General features: G+C 41.8%; 1 protein-coding gene across 2 annotated transcripts in view; it reads right to left on the minus strand.

Moving 5' to 3' along the window:
• DSCAM (DS cell adhesion molecule) overlaps positions 1 to 16,556 on the minus strand; it is a 656,085-nt gene that overhangs the window by 23,411 nt on the left and 616,118 nt on the right. Inside the window, exons 28-31 of one of the 2 annotated variants that reach the window (XM_081078403.1) lie at positions 15,555 to 15,585; positions 9,277 to 9,392; positions 5,748 to 5,897; positions 5,441 to 5,461 (exon numbers count right to left, since the gene is read on the minus strand). In XM_081078403.1, coding sequence (XP_080934529.1) covers positions 5,441 to 5,461; positions 5,748 to 5,897; positions 9,277 to 9,392; positions 15,555 to 15,585 — 318 coding nt within the window. The remainder of the gene's footprint in view (positions 1 to 5,440; positions 5,462 to 5,747; positions 5,898 to 9,276; positions 9,393 to 15,554; positions 15,586 to 16,556) is intronic. The other variant, XM_081078404.1, reaches the window with a different exon arrangement.

The raw sequence follows: 16,556 nt of genomic DNA on the forward strand, positions 1-16,556 counted from the left end.
GGTGCATGTTCTCTGGGGCATTGATTTTAAGACACATTTCATCCCTTACTGGCAAAATCACACAGAAGACTTTATCGGAAGATTTTATTTTTTCCCCCTTGATTAGAATGTAAATGAGTTATGCTAAAGTGCCAAGCTCTCTGGACAGCAAGGTATGAATGATAATTGTGTTTCTCCACTGAAATGCTAGGAGAGAGGTTCTGAGAGAGATAGAAAAACATTCTCAAGGGTAGGAGGCTAAACATCTTCCAGGCACTATCGACTTGGTAAGTGGAGCTTAAATAAGTGGGGCTTGTTATTTAAATGCTAATGAATCTTTTCCAGAAAATTACCCAGTCCCTTACATAAATTTTGAGGGTTCTGATTTTTATTCTTCTTGAAGTTTCTTGCAACTACAGCTGTAAATCAGGTTTATTCCTGGTATGAACGCTTGTGGGAGAGGGGGTCAGCTTGATAGTCCCATTTCAAGGACACAAATCCCCTAAACCCTCACCTGTGTTTCCTCCTGTCAGGCCTTCCCACCAATGGTGCCGCAGAGGCCTTCACTCCCACAGCCCCTTTTCTCACTGAGATCACCCTATGTGGAAAGGTCCACGGTCAAGATGCATATGTCAGACTCTATTCAAAGCTAGAACTCTTTGCAAGTTCATATGGTTCATTATTCCTCTTATTCTAGATGAGGACAGTCTTACCAGTGGCCTGATAATGTCGTAAATATAGGTCATGCTATTACTTTCCTTAATCTACAGCCTGCATTTCCATTCTGCTCTGGACAAAATTGTCTCGGTATGTAGCATACTGGGGTAGTTGACACATTTTTCTACTAATCAGGTTTTTGGAGCTGTTTTGTACTTGAACTGAACTCTTCTGTATGCCAGCTCTTGAGATAGCAGCTAAGATAAAAATTTTACTTGGATTCCACACAGTAGCCTTCTTTGTATACCTTACTAGCTAATCTAACAAAATAAATGTTCGAATTTACTGCCCCTGCACGGAAAGTATTTTATTTGGCTCCTCACCATTCTAATATAAATAGAACGTAGTGAGGAGGCATCACGCAAGCCAAACAGCTAAACAGAATTAGAGGGTAAGTGATAAAAATAATTTTTGGCCTTTCAACATCGGGTCTGAACCTGAATTAAGCTTCTGCCCATTGAATCAAATTATTTTAATGATCCTGAATTTGGGATAACAGAGGATTTTGTGGATAATGGGGTTATAAAACATGTCATGTGCACTATGATCATGGCGTTTATCCCTTTTATTCCCTGCTGTGCTGAGGCCTCAGCTTTTTGTGGTGAACTCCCCAGTTGTCTCAGAGAGAGGTTGCAACTCATGGGCCCGGCCATTCTCATCACTTAATGAACAAACACCTATCACGGGCCTATTATATACTGGGCGCTCCTCATCCAATCAGGTGTTTTTCTTCAGTGCTGCACCTAGTAACATTCTGGGTGATAGAGTGTATATGTTTTTTCAAAGTCTCAACAAGTTGTAAACTCTTCTTCTTTACTAGATATGTGAAACTTATTTGGTCTCTAGATGTTCTTTAAGGAGCCTCCTCTCTGCTTAGCAGCAACGTGGAAGGGTTGAGAGTGGGGGCTTCGAAGTTGGGTTGCTTGAGTTTGATCCAGTTTCATTGTTCACTGTCTGTGAACTCATTGCCTGTGCCCATTTCCCTTACCTCGAAGGCTGGGGTGACAACATCACACACCTATAGAACCTTTGTGAGACGTAGGGGAGGTTAGTGAGCCTGAGTCCTGCGGGCATATGGGGAGGGCTCAATCAGTCTTGGGGCCCAGCCCATGATTCCTAACAAACACTTGACAAAAGATGGAACTTGTCCTGTTTCGTGCAAAGATGGTGGCAGAGATTTGGTAGGTTGAGCAGAATGGCTAGAAACTCAACTTAAGAGGGTTGGACAGAACAAAATACCCATTGAAAATCGGAAAACTGGATGATCAAGTATGCTTGGGATGCAGAAAAGAGCTGAGCTAATCAGTTCTCATAAGGATGGGAACTGTGTCCTGTTCATTTCCAGGTTCAGCCCTGCATATATTAGGATGCTGGGTAAACCTCTTTGCATGAATGAATGAATGGATAACTTCCAGGTAAGTATAACAAACAAACAAAAAAGCAAAAAAAGCAGGTCAAGTCTAGTACTTATCACTTCACGTGTCTTCATGCCCTTGCAGATTTTGTAAGTAAAAAAGTTGATTTAAGTTCTGGATAATGATCTCATCGGTAAGTCTCCGCAAAGTGGGCTGGGCAGAGACTTTATACAAATTAAAAGGGACACTTCTAACTGGGGAAGGAGATACATACACTCAGCCAATTAGATGTCTCCGGAAATGGAGAACAGGAGAGAGAAAAAACGTCCTTTCTTTTCTATCCTTTTTACTCTGATTTCAGAACTTGACAGTTGGTCAGCATTTAAATGTATTTACCGAAGGCCTCCTGGTGTAGAATCTGCAGCTGGGGATGGGGACATGAATCGAGTCCCAGCTTTCAAGTGGACCCTAACACACAGGACAGACAGGGAGGGAAGCAGGGCTGTGGACACAGCCCGGACATGTGTTTTCATAGGTTGAAAGAGATAAACAGCAAATTGTTGCGATTTCTCCCCTCCTCGTAATAAGAATTCGCTGCAAGTCTTTGGCAAACTCATAAAATGCTGAGACACATAACTTCCAGGATGCTGTCATCCCAGTGTGCAAACAGCAGGTTTTAAATGTCCTCCTTAAAAATAAAGACTTCCTACAATGACAACACAGGCTTAACATAATTAGAATAGAATGATAATGTTCTTTGTAGTTGACGAAATAGACACTAAATGAGTTTCGGCACATACGCCAGACTGCAATGAAAAGAAGCTGCTCCAGGGGGGTGAGGTGACACAGGTATCACACCTGGGCAGAGGAGATAAGCTCTGTGGTTCAAGGAGCAACCAGAGAACCGGGATTCAGAAGGTGCCTGGCTTTAGACTCCTGCGGTGATCCTGTAAGGGGCCAGTCAACCACTGTTTCTAGTTCCTAAAAATGAGATGCTCTTAGTCCCTCCCTCACAATGTGGGTTTGGGGGACTATTTGATGAAAAATGATCCCAAATATCTTTTCCTAATAGAGAAGTTTCTGCAGATGCTGAATGAATAACTTTTTTTTTTGAACTAGAGACGGATGCAAGAATTTGAGTCAATTTGCCTAACATTTGAAAACATTACTTAGTGAAGTTCATCCCAGAAGGAAAAAGTACCGTTCTGTAAGCTGTAGTTATCTCAGTGGGATCAGATCCCCAAGTGAGACCCCAATACACTCCGAATGAAATGCAGATGTGTGACGTAGGCCAAGGACACCCTCCAAGGCTAGGCTGGCTGATTCTTTGGCTCACCCCTTACCACCTACCCTGCAGCTCACTACATCCCAGTACAACTTCTGTCCCTAGCATTCCTTAGGAGTTTTCCCTTTCCTTCCCCCATTCCTGGCTGTGACCCTTCCCCATGGAGATCTTCCCAAAAGACTCATCCTGAAGTGGCCCCTCCCAGTGTCCCCACACCCCTGCTGACTCACCCTCACATCCTTCTGTTCTAGTTTTTCCTAGTCCACATTGATAAATAGAAAACACATTAGGTCTTTGTTTAATGTCTGACTTCCTCCACTGAAATAAAATGACTGTCCTTTTGCATCTTACTCACCATGCCCCACCAGCACCGAGCACTGGACCATCTATAGAGTTATGCCCCCACCCCCGCTGACAATGTTACAGCCCCAGGAGACACGGACACACCCCTCCCGTGCACCTCGTCCTGCCACTCACCTCTCAGTGGTTCTAGTTTCTGCTCGTGACTCAGGTTCACGTCCCTGGTAATGTTTTCAATGCCATGAAACCAACCTTCCTATTATTTGGGGGCTGATCCCGCCCATCTGGAAAGTTCTCAGTGTTTTACGTTCATGGTCTCCTCTCTCATTTTGACTATTTACCACTCGCCTTTGTGCATTTCTCCACTCATCAAACATTGAAAGGGAAGTGGAAATGCACGTTCTTTTTACCTGGCAGATAGAACTGACGTGCTGTGAGAATGGCAAGCTGGAGCGGTCCTACACAGCTGCACTAAAAGCATGACACAGGTGACACAGGTCTAACGGGGAAGTATTTCTCAATGAGGAGGGGTCCAGACCACCAGCATCAGAATCGCACAGGATGTCCGTTATAATGCAGATTGCTGGGCCCTACCCTAGACCAGGTGGGTCAGAATCCCAGGGCTGGAGCCCTGTACTGGGTATTTGAAACAGGCACCCTGTGTGATTCTGACACACAAAATATTGGGAGCCTACCTGGGGCATGTGTCCTATTTTCTCTGCAGATATCTCCATTAACTTCCATGCTGACTGGTACAAGGGTTGCTGAAGGCAAAGACCCATGGATCTAAGTCCCCTGGGATGTGTAATCTTTCCCTGATTTGACAGCAATAAGTGGCTCAGAAACTCATCACTGCAGCCCTGAAGTGGCAGAAGCAGGAACAGGCAGATCATGATGGAAAAGCCACTGGCTGGAGAGCATTTCAAGGACCCTGGAGCAATTTTTAAAAGCAAGGCTCTCATTCATACACACCCCTTCGCAAAGCTGATTTTCACTCATATCCCACTTATGTCTTCAGAATGTACTGATGTCATCAAAGGAAGGTGAGGTTAGACAGGAGAAATAAAAGACTTCTTTGGCATGTTCTTGAAAACAGGTTTTCAAATGAATTTCAGTCACCGTTAAAACTGTTTTCCTGAATATTACAATGCTATTTAGGAATCAACCAGTTCACTTCATGAAGCTCTGAGTATTATCACAAAAGCCTTATAAGAGAGAAGTGATGAAAAATAGTTTTTAACATTATTTTTCTAATTATAACACTCTAAGAATATAAATTTTTGCAAAGAGAGTGGTTAGAGATTTAAGAGCTAAACATCAAAGCTTCCAAAAAGATAATAATCGGGACATCAATTTCTCAGCCTTTAAAGAGATTTAGGGACAATTTCAATTATGAAGGAACAAGAATATCTAATTAATAAGCTTCAAATACACATTAGGGGATTTAATTGCATCGCAGTAATTAATTTCCATATATTATAGATGCATATATTAATAACTAAACAAAGCATAATCTCCAGATTAGCCAGAATTCTATTTTTCTCGAACAGTGTGTATTCAGGACGAAAGCACAAGCTTCAAGGACAAACAGAGCGACAGCTGAATCTTGGTTTTACTATATATGATGTGTACAACTTTGGGCTGTTCACCTAACTGCTCTGAGACTCAGTTTCCTCATCTGTAAAATAGAGGCCATAATACTTAACTGTATAAGTAAGTACCTTGCAGGGTTATTGCAAAAGATATGACATCATCTTTCTATCCCAGTCTTGGCACAGAGTAGATACACACTAATGTTAATTACCTTCTCCTTTTCCTGTGTTGTCTAAAAAACAAACAAACAAACAAACAAAAAACTTGGCTTGAAATTTCTAGCACTTTCATCGTAAACCAATACCAAGAGTTAATTGGCTCCAACAGACATGATTTTAATAATAGCTTAGATCAAACAACAAAATCACAATGTCCCCATTAACGGTGTTATCATACCTCTTTGTTTCTTAGTCATAGGGCTGAAGGACCCCACATTTGCATTGGATAGGGATGGAGCAGTGAGTGTGTTGTCACAATGGATCACCCCCACCCAGTTTAGGGGGTGTTGGACCACTCACTCGTTCCTGGCCGCGCGTCTGAAACATCCACTAAGGGCCCGGTGGCCTGCGACACTGACTGGTAGTGGACCGTGTGCGTCACCGTGAGCGACTTCTGTTTCGCAGCTTCTCCAAAGTCAGCATCCGTCAACAGCACCGTGGAGCGGTCGTCTACAGAACAGCAGGGACCCAGAAAGTAAACATGTTTCTCCCCTTTTAAGTAACTCCCTGGCCTTTTCTCTCTGAAGTCATTGTGTTATTGTTGATGACAACAATAATCATCAAAATAACCTAAATAATAACAAAAATAATCTAAATAATAACTAGAACCGCATCTAAAACAACAAAACAAATGAAAATTCAAGCACTGTGCAAGAACCAGTATAGAATGCTAAAAATAGAAGATATCCTTGGGGGTTAGCTTTGGAGCACGATTTAAAGAGAGTGACCACAGCGAAGGGTCGCTCCTCTCCCCCTGGTTTGGTCTGTTCATTCAGCTTGTTTTGCAGCTGCCTGTTTAATAGCGTTTGGGATTTATATGTTTGTCAAAAGCTCACCACGGACCTCACCAGTGACGTCAGCTGCATTTGAAATCAGCTCTGTTTGAGTACTAGAAAAACCCCACTGCAGTGGTCTATACTGGGGCCAGCTCTCACACTGAACTTAGCGAATGTTTGGGGCTGAATGGTGCGGAGAAGAAAAGGGAAGGGCCAGTTTTCAGAGCTTATGGATTCCTCTGTTTTAAAGGGTATGAGGTATGTTCCTTTTCTTCCCACCTCTTCTGAGCTCTAATTACTTTAGAGCGCCCCTTAATTGACTTCTCAAAATGACTGACTCACTTGTCAGATTTCCAGTCCTACTGGCGTAGGCGCTGGAAGGTTCGAGAAGCAGGAGCCTGGGTTCAGATGAGTTGGGAGCATTTTGGTGCTTGGAAAGGGAACAGTTGGTTGAGCTGTGTGTCATTATTTGGTTGTGTCAAGATTTTTCATTACTCGGTTGTGATACTTTTCACTCTTTCTTCAGAGCTTTTTTCCTCCAAGGGAAACTTTGGTTAGGAATTATGGATTTTTCATAAATGTTCAAGCAGGGAAAATTATCAGTCAGCAGGGATCACGCTATAGCGTGCCTCGACACAGAACAGTAATGTGAAAGTCATAAACACCACAGCTAGACTTCTGTGCCCAAAAAAGGCTCTGAACAGAACGAACCTTATAAAATCCAATTACTCAAGTTCTGGCAGGAGAGGAAAGCCTCTTGAACTCAGAATAAAATTTCTTGGCAGAGAAGGAGACAGAAGACTGCCAAAGTGTCTGCTGGCATCCCGGTGTGTGACACAGCGGAGGTGGTTGCTGTGGCTGGAGAAGAGCTGGGGGGCTGGCCCCTCAGCCTTCACTGGCCCCTCCAAGAGGGCAGACTTCCAACAGGGATGGTTTCTTACAATGGGACCTGGCCTCAGCGGCCTGACATCCACCTTTGTTTTTCCTGAATAATCCTGATCTGTTTTGGTTTCTAACATGCAGCCCTGCTAGGAGCAAAGCAGATTATCTGCCTGGTTAGGTTACAAACTTTTAATGGGAAATTTCAGGTGCTTGTCAATGTGTGAGGCTGACCACTTCATTCTGGGTAGAAATTAATGGCACTCTCACCTCGGATCCTTGTAGCCTGAGCCCAGAGCGTTTTAAAGCATCACATTTCTACTTCCCCAATAATTAGAAAATGCCATCGACCAACTGTCAGGTATCGCCAGGAGGTAAATGACTCTTGGTAACAGATGATCCTGCAGGGAACGCGATGTATCTCTGGCTAAGGGTCGCGATTCCGTACAGAAATCATGAGCAGATCTTCCTCTGGTTTAGGAGGCAATTCATCTCTCCCAGCCACAGGTGGGAGTATTAACAAGTCTAGCGAGGGGCATTTAGCAAATGTCATATCCATGTTATAAGGTCAAAGGAGTTACATTTTGATTTTCAACCTGATGTGTCAAAGTAAATTTTAGTTTTAGTGTCCAATCTATTGAGTTCAATAAGAGAGATTCCAGAAATGCGACTGCAAAGAAAAGATGATGAGAAACAAAACATGGTGCCTTGTTCTGATGTGAGTAAGCTCATAAACTCTTGTGTGCTTTAGGATGAGCAGTGACCCCTCATACAACAAGGGTAGTCGTATTTCACCAAAGTTGGTTGGTCGAAAGCCAAATTGGGCTTGACCAACCTTCTGTAAGTGCTGGTACACCCGGAGCAAACGACTCCAACAAGGGCAGCCCAGTCCTTAGAATTTATGAGCCATTAGGTCAAGACACCTCCACTATTCTACTAGAACATAAAAAAGCAAGGCCGGGTGAAGGGGCAATGGAGATGTCCTGCCAACCTGGCCACTTACCACTGCCTTCCTGGCAGGAGGTATGTCGGGTACATGCCAGGAGCTGGGCAGTTTTAGCCAAGCCATAGGAAAGGATTGCCCTAGGACAGAGTGCCAGCAAACACTTTCCAGAACTAACACAGAGTGAAGTTTGAAAATTGGCAGCCTTGGCAACCTGCCTCAAAGAGTTTATGTGGGTACTAGGAATCTCAGTGATACTTCTAAGGCGAGGGGTTCTGTGAAGTAGCCTGTTGATATGGAAGCAGGTGGCCAGTGGAGACCAAGGAGGTGGCTGGCGGGGGCCTGGCCCAGGTTCTGCTCCTAACCATCCGTGTAACCTTCAAGCTATGTAAGCTCTCCACACCACAGTTACCTCGCAGTACTTTTTTCCTGTATTGGTTGGGAGGGTTAAGTTAAATAATGCACATAAAGTGGTCATGAAATATGTGACATTTAGAGAACTCTCAACGAATGTGAGCTATTCTCCTGAGCATGATTACAGGGAGATATGAAGTCTCTGATTCTGAAGTAAATAGAACTGTGTAGGCAGGCCAGGGTGGCGTGGTGGACCTGGAATGGAGAGAGGCCAGAAGAAGTTAAGACACTTGGGTTCTGGGCAAACAAGTCTCAAAAGCTTTCCAGGTGTCTGTTTTGCAATTGTGGAACAAGGAAACTGGGGGAATCTCCAAAAGCACTGTGAAGAAACTTTCCAGAATGTTTATGGGGTGCTGGGGGTGGAGAAAAGAGGCCTTGTGCCAAGACATTAGTTTGTTAGGTGTTACGTAGAGTTTAAACATTTTCTTTAAAGAAGGCCTTACTGGAGTTGAGGAGGAGGAGAGCACAGACTGGGTTCCTAAGACAGAGCTTTGGTGTGTGGCCCTTCTGGCTTATTTGATTACAGGTGTTCATTCTGTGGAGTGGCACCAATAGCCTCCCCAGGAAAAACCCAAAGTGGATCAGAGTTGGGGAACTCCTATGTCGGGTGACCTCTGAGGTATATGCAAGTTCATTTTCCTCCACATGTGCTGGTACTTATTATTCTCTTCAGTAACAGTTCTCTACCTTCTAACTTCTTTGCTCAGGTAGCATTCAAGACATTCTCATATCTAACATTTCCCACCTCCCAGAACTGGGCTGAGAGGGCATGGCTGTGGCAGCCATGTTGTGTCAAGTCACAAACATGGCACCTTACCAATGGTCTCCATCGTGTCTCTTTCTTCTATCAAAAGCTGAGCCCTGGGTATGTCGATGTGCATTCTCAGGGTCTGCTGTTGCTTGCTCAAGGTATCTGAAGTCCGGGTATTCTTACTGGGGATACAACAGGGGGAATGAATTAACAAATGCAGCTCAGCGTTGCAGTATGCCAACATAGGCTTACACCCTAACGTGGTTTGTTATCCAATCATAATTAGATATTATCTCATATAATCTAAACTATCTATGTGAATCTCTTGGCAGGGGTAGGAGTGCATGATAGGAGAACTTTCCCTTCATTCCAATGGTATTTGTTCATATTAAATTTCAGTCGTCAATTGAAAGGTTCACAAAATACAAACTGTCAATAGAGATTGGTTTTATATTTATCAATAGGACCTTTGGAATTTCCCATTTCTTGTGTGAAGATGAAGTGAAACAAAAAGAGTGGTTTTTAAACCAACACCATTTTCCTTTGTCAGATAGGAGCTGTTCCAGTGATGGTAAGGGAGGAAGCCTGGGTGCCTGCTGTGCTTTGGATGGGGGTTTTACTAATGGATTTGCAGTTACAGCTGGAGTGGTTCTATTTTTGTTCTAGTAACCAATCATAAGCCTTGTTAACTTCCCTGACATTAGTGTTCCTAACTCGTATTGCATTTTAGCATAGAAAAGAAGCAATTACTGTAAGAATTTTATCTCAAAATTTGTGTACCAGAAAATTATTCTTAGAGTGAGCTGTCTGCAGAAATTAAACGAAAATAGGTAGTAAAATGGCATGGCATAATCGAATGCAGTTGCAGATTGTGGTAAAAAAAAACCCCAAAAACTACATGTTACACAAAAATACAAAAAAGTTGATAAAGGCTTTAATTAGAAACCCACATTAGAAGAGTAGGTGCTTGGACTTTCCAGAATTGGGCAGATTTTAAAAATGATGTCCACTGAAACACCCTCTAAGAAGCAGTAGTCACTCAGATAATTCAACCAATGCAATAATCCCTAGCATCCATAATTCCAGCTCAACAATTGTCAAAATCTGCTTTGAGAAAGATTTCTGGAGCCTCGTACCCTCCATGATGATTTATCACTGTGTTAGTTATATTTAAGGGAGAATAAAGGGGGCATCCATCCACACTAGCTGTCAAGGGCTTTTTGCTTTAAAGAAACATTTGCCAGGAGTCTCAGATCCTTCCTTGTCCCTGAGAACTCATCCACTCTTTATTCATTTATTTTTTTTCAATTATAGTTGATATTCAATGTTATTTTATGTTAGTTTCAGGTGTACAGCATAGTGGTTAGACATTTATGTAATTTATGAAGTGATGCCCCCAATAAGCCTAGTAGCCACCTGGCATTCTTGAACCACGTGGCTGAAGGTCAAATTCACTCAAGGGGCCCTTTAGATATTTGCACGGGAAGTCCGTGTGAATATTCTGAATATTTCATAATTGCCCTTTTTTTTCACTTGAGTGTAAACAAAACAGCCCACGAAAGTGACAGCTTCGGCAAGCTGCAGCATTCCTACCTGGGGCCTGCTTTTGAACCAGATTTCCTACTCTACAGATGAGTAACTGGGTTATGGAGCTAGGTCATGAGAATTATGCAGTGCCCAGATTCAAATGTTTCGGCCTGAATGTTTCACACGGTCTGTACACTCTTTTAAATTATTTCCTGAACTAAGTTCTCACTTTATTTTGTTGCTTTTTACAGCACAGATTCAAATACTTGTATAAAATGAAGAACATTTTGGTGACTTGGGGGGCTACAGTTACGTCATGCTTAGACAAGCTCTATTTCCACAGAAACATATGGGAACTACTCCTCTGTGAATATCTGAAAGATCTGTTTAGAAACTTCACTGGGGACTTGAGCTTGTCCTTGCACCAAAAATAGAAGTGTGAGCTAGTTCCTTCTGCTCATCATGAATAGTTATGAGGCCATCAGCAGCTGCTCTACTAACCAGCCATGAACCCAAGCGCAGGCTATCCTTAACAATAAGGGGCGCGCTGTCAGATGGACCCAGGAAGCCAGCTAAATGACTGCTGTGTACCACTGCAAGTGGCCAAGACTCAGAATATGATTAGACTTTATGAGCAAGAGCAATCAAAGCTGGAGGTAAATTCCTCCTCTGAGGACTGTTGCTGTGAAGCCCTGCGTGGGAGGAAAGAAAATGGCCAATCAACTTTGAGATTCAGGGGCTAATTCTTCCCGCCTGCCTTTGCACCTGCTGTTCCCTTTGCTTAGAACACACGCCCCCATCCCCACCACAGTACCCAGGTGGCTGGCTCTCTCCCTTCTATGGAGTGGCCCTCACACTGCCTCTCCCCACTCTCAGCTTAGTTTTATCTCTTTAGCACTTAATACTCCATAGCGTCTATTTAATCGACTTCTGTATTATTTGTTTTTCCCACTGGAATACAAGTTCCACAGGGATATTTTCATCTGTTCTGTTCCCCGTACATCCCTAGAACTTAGAACAGTATTTGGCCAAAGTAGGTGCTCAATAAATGCATGTTGAAGGTTGTTGATAATTCATGTTGTTCAGGGGGGAAAGTGTGAGCTCGGTGACATGTCCCAGAGGCTTTGCTTTAGGGCAATAATATTCTTGTCATTCTCAAAGGGTTATTAGGTCCTAACTGAGTTGTTTCTTAATCTTTGCTGCCATATTTTATAATCTATTGTTATATGAAGGCTGAGTCTCCAAAATTACAATAATCAATCATCAGAGCAGCAACTAAGCCTAAAAAAAAAAAAAAAGAAAAAGCTATTTAAAGAAATCTCATTTGTTACCTGGAACAAGATTCTGAATGTTTTCACTGTGAAAAAAAAATTGAATCTTTCATATAATATAGGTTCATGCTAAATATATTAGTTAGTTATTATTGAAATGTAATCCATCATCCATTTGCCATCTGGTTGTCTGATTAAAATGACAGAGAGATGATGATGGTTCATAGTGATGGTATTTCTGGGCTTAGCCAATAAATTTCTTGAAGTTGCTACAACTCTTCAAAGTCTTACTACTTCCTTAAGATTTGTGGAGGAAAAACAACTAACGAAGATGTCTGCACATCACCCCCCCCACCCAATATGATATGGAACATTCTGTAGGTATAAAATAACTAGGTCTAACAGGATCAGGTCTCATTGTAATAGTTGGGTGGGTATATCTTATACTACATGAATAAAAATAGGAGCATAGACAAAGCTGAACTAACTTAAACTCTCAGTTTGAATGCTTTTCTGCTTACAACTAGCTCTTACTAATACTGGTCCTCGGACATCAATTACATCTTGGTTAGCACCTTAGGGCAGGCCAATCTCACACCTCAGAGGGCTGGTATTTTTAAAAAAATTATTCTTGCCTAATCATATGAAAGGTAAATCCTGTCTATCTGGGCACGGTAGGTGAAGTCTTTCTTTTTTCCTTTCTCTAGCGTGATTGGCTTGGGTGAAAGGGCTGAGTACCCAGTAGCAGGAAGCCCAGAGATGGGAGATGGCGCCCTGTGGGAGATCCCTGGAGGGCTCCAGGTTGTCTGTGTTTGTCTGACAGTGGCGTCTCCCTGCCTGGCCCTGGGACAGCCAATCCCACCGAAACATGCAGAGACTTTTTTGTGGAACACGGTTGGAAAATACACGTTAGCTTCACCAAGATCACAGAAAGATAAAACTAGGAACAATTTTTTAAGTGTTGTTTTTAGATAAGGAAAGTTAGACGCAGAAAGGGGAAATGACATACCCAAAATCACGCAACCAGGTGGGGCCGCATTAGGCCGAGAGCATAGATCCTATGGTTCTATGTTTTCACTGCACGGCTTGCTAAGCCCTCAACTTCCAGAGAGAGTGGCAGCAAAGATCCAGAAGACAATTCCGTAGCCTTCTCTGCACCAGGGGTATGACTTGCCTAGACTTTTCAGGCCACATTCAAAATCTTGCTGTCCCTAAACTCACAGGTAAGTGACAAGGTCTGTTGTTGCTTGTCCTATTAACCTGCGAAACTCAGATTGAACTGACCCTTCACGATTAAAAGCATTGCTTTTACTTCTAAATTAATCCCATAAGAATCCACTTACGTGAGGAGCTTGGAAATTCTTTTCCTTTTCAATCATTTTCACCCTTTGGAGAAAAACCATCTCAACTGCCTAAATTGGGAGTAATTACTAGTTTTATCATTTCTAATTTGATGTTGGCAACTGTCAACTGGGAATACCATTATTAATTCCTGCGGAAATCAACAGGTGGTCTTTCAACCACAGTAATTGCCCTATTAACAAAGAAGATGCTTTCTAATGTCTTGCTCGGGGCTAATGAGAAGGGGGAGGGATGCATTCTAGGACCTCAACGGAACTAATACCAGATCATCCTAACTAAACAAATGTTGAACATGTCAGAAAACGCAGACTCTGGTGTCATGGGCTTCGGGCTGAGGAATGATGTATAGTTGGGGAGTGAAGGAGGAAGTGGCCAGAAACACTACAGGAAACAGGCTAGGGTACAAAATCCGTGACGTGGGCTGGGCAGGGTCCCGCTGTGCTGGCAAAAGTCATGCCCAGTCCAAAGGGGGCGCTGGATGCAGCTCCAGTCCGCCATTCTCAAATGGCCATGCCCAGGTGGTCAGAGCTGACTTCAAGAGAAGGCAGAAAGCCAAAATTTTATGTGAAATCTCTTGATTTCTAAATGGCATCAGTTAATTAATATTCGTAAGTCTACAAGAGAACATTTATTTTACTAGGTAAATGAGTTATTATAAATTAAACGACTTTGTCTTTCCCCCCCAGGTGTTTTGTCAGATTTGCTTGACAGGGCAGACGTGTCTGGGTGCTTCTATGTGACCACAGAACGTCCTTGTCCTTGCTTAGTAAACAAGTATAGACTTTCACAAGGGCATGGATTCAAAGCATTTCGGGTCAGTTTTCATCATCTTCTCACGCAAGCTTGATCCAGTGTGAAGTGCTTATGAAGAAGATATTCTACAGGCCATTGGCATCTCTGAGCTCTCCTCTAGTCCCCAGATTCCTGCTGCCAGCTATCTGACACTTTCCCTGGATGCTGAAAAAGCATCTGAAATTCAACATGATCCATACAAGTCTTTTCATTCTCATTAACATCCCTCAACCCCTGTCTGCAAAAGAGGAAAAAAAAGCCCATACCCTGTGCACCTATCTTCCTAATCATGGAAAACGGCACTAATGATCATCTAATTGCTCACACTAAATATTTCAGATCTTTGATTTCTGCATGTTCTTTACCCACAATCCACACTGTTTTAAAACATAGTATGACCAAACACAGATGTCTGTGGGAAATGTCATCCATGGGCCAATGGTAGGTGACCTCTGCCTTAGGTCTTTAAAGATACTGGTGACATGGGACATGGGCTCTCTGTGAATAAGAACAAAAGTACTCATTGTATATGCAAAGATGGGGGAGGGAGTTAAAGCCCAATGTGCTGAGGTGGGATGAGAGCCCAAACCCCATCCTCTGTCTTTCCCACTTTAGACATCCTAAAATGGCAACATCAAATTCACCATCAGGGTCCCTGACATTTTTCTTATCTGGTTCTAGACTCTGATTATCCTTTTCCATATTGGGTTTGATCATTACAACATAAAAAGTTTAAAAAGCAAATACTGGGACGTCTTCTATAGATGTGAACATTTACTTACTTTTTCAACTGGCCCTAGTCATTCATCTACTCAGCAATTATGAGTGGGGCAACTACAGTGCTGGGTGCTAACATGATGATGCTGAATCAGGCTATCACCTCCAAGACCAGACAGTGACTAGAGATTTGCAGCAGAAGTTGGTGAGTGCCCCAGGAGAGAGGCACTGAAGGTGCCATGGGAGCTGAGGGCAAGCAGAATCTTTCTTGATCAGCCCATTGCCTCGGGAGAGCACAGGGCACCACCTATTTCCTTTTGTGATTTTCCTTCACTTGGCTAACTGTTGAAAGAAGGCTTAACCTCAAAGGTGGTATATGTGGGTGGAAGCAAAACCAAAGCTACTCAGCTATAATGCGCCTTTTTATTTCCAGTTTAATGGAAAACACTCTATTGGTTGAGCCCAATTAACAGCAAAACTACCTATGGCATGCATAAAAGTATATTATTTGCTATTTATATATCCAACATGGAAACTCTGGTACATAGAATGGAATGGACATTGTATGTCAAAAACAATATGTGTTATCAATTTCAGACTGTCATTTAAAAAAATCATTAAGGCAAGTTGGAAATTGTTCTTTTAAACATGATATCTGGGATGGTAGGTTCTTACCTCATGAGCATTTCAGCTAAACTCTTTGCATCTGGGGAAAGAAAGTTAATTTTAGTGCATGATAAACAAGTCATTAACATTCACTTAGGCATTTATGACATATTCTGCAGAGTTAGATGATAATAGCCATTTGAAATGTAATTGTATACCCATACTACTGCTAATAATCAAAAGTTTAGTGCACTCCTTCTACATGGGAAATACATATGTTTAAATATGTATTTATATATTTATATATAAATATTTATATATATGTATTTATATATTTATATAAATATATATGTGTATATATATATATATATATATATATATATATATATATATAAATTTCTTTTTCTTTTTCCTTTTTTAAATTACAAAAAGAACATAACACTCTGGGGCCATAAAAATTCTCAGACCCGTACTAATGGTTTTATTACAACCTAGTTATTTGTTTATTTATTACAACCTATTTACTTTTAGAAAACCCAATTTTATTTTCAGTAGTCAGAAAGTTAACATTTTGAAAGCAATTCATTTATGTAATACAAATTCTACTATTTTTATTATGAAAATATAAAAATTAAAAAACTTATGGCACCATAGATCACTTAGAAAAGGTATTACTATTGAATTGTGAGTCCCTTCGGTAGGTCACAGAATTATATAAATGGCATGTCACTGTGTCTGGAAACAGATGTTTATGTCACACTCAGAAATACATATTTTCCTGTATTTTTTTTCTCTCTGAGGACGTTATTTACCAAGATGTCATTACCACTCCTGACAAAAGAAATCCTGCCTAAAAATGATGTAGGAAAACAATTCCAGTTTTTTGGTGACATTGCTTTGAAATTTTCATACTCCTTAAAGTATAATTTGTTCTTTTTACACATTTTGTCCTGGCAAAAATGACCATCTCCTTTCTTACAATACAAAAACCTTCTTTTTGTTTTTCTTTCATTGCTCTCTGAAAAGTCTCGATGTCAATTGTAGTGTTCAATGAACAGAACTTTCTGGAAA

The sequence above is a fragment of the Rhinolophus hipposideros genome, assembly GCF_964194185.1.
Source record: "Rhinolophus hipposideros genome assembly, chromosome: 2".
In the NCBI taxonomy this organism is placed as follows: Eukaryota; Metazoa; Chordata; class Mammalia; order Chiroptera; family Rhinolophidae; genus Rhinolophus; species Rhinolophus hipposideros.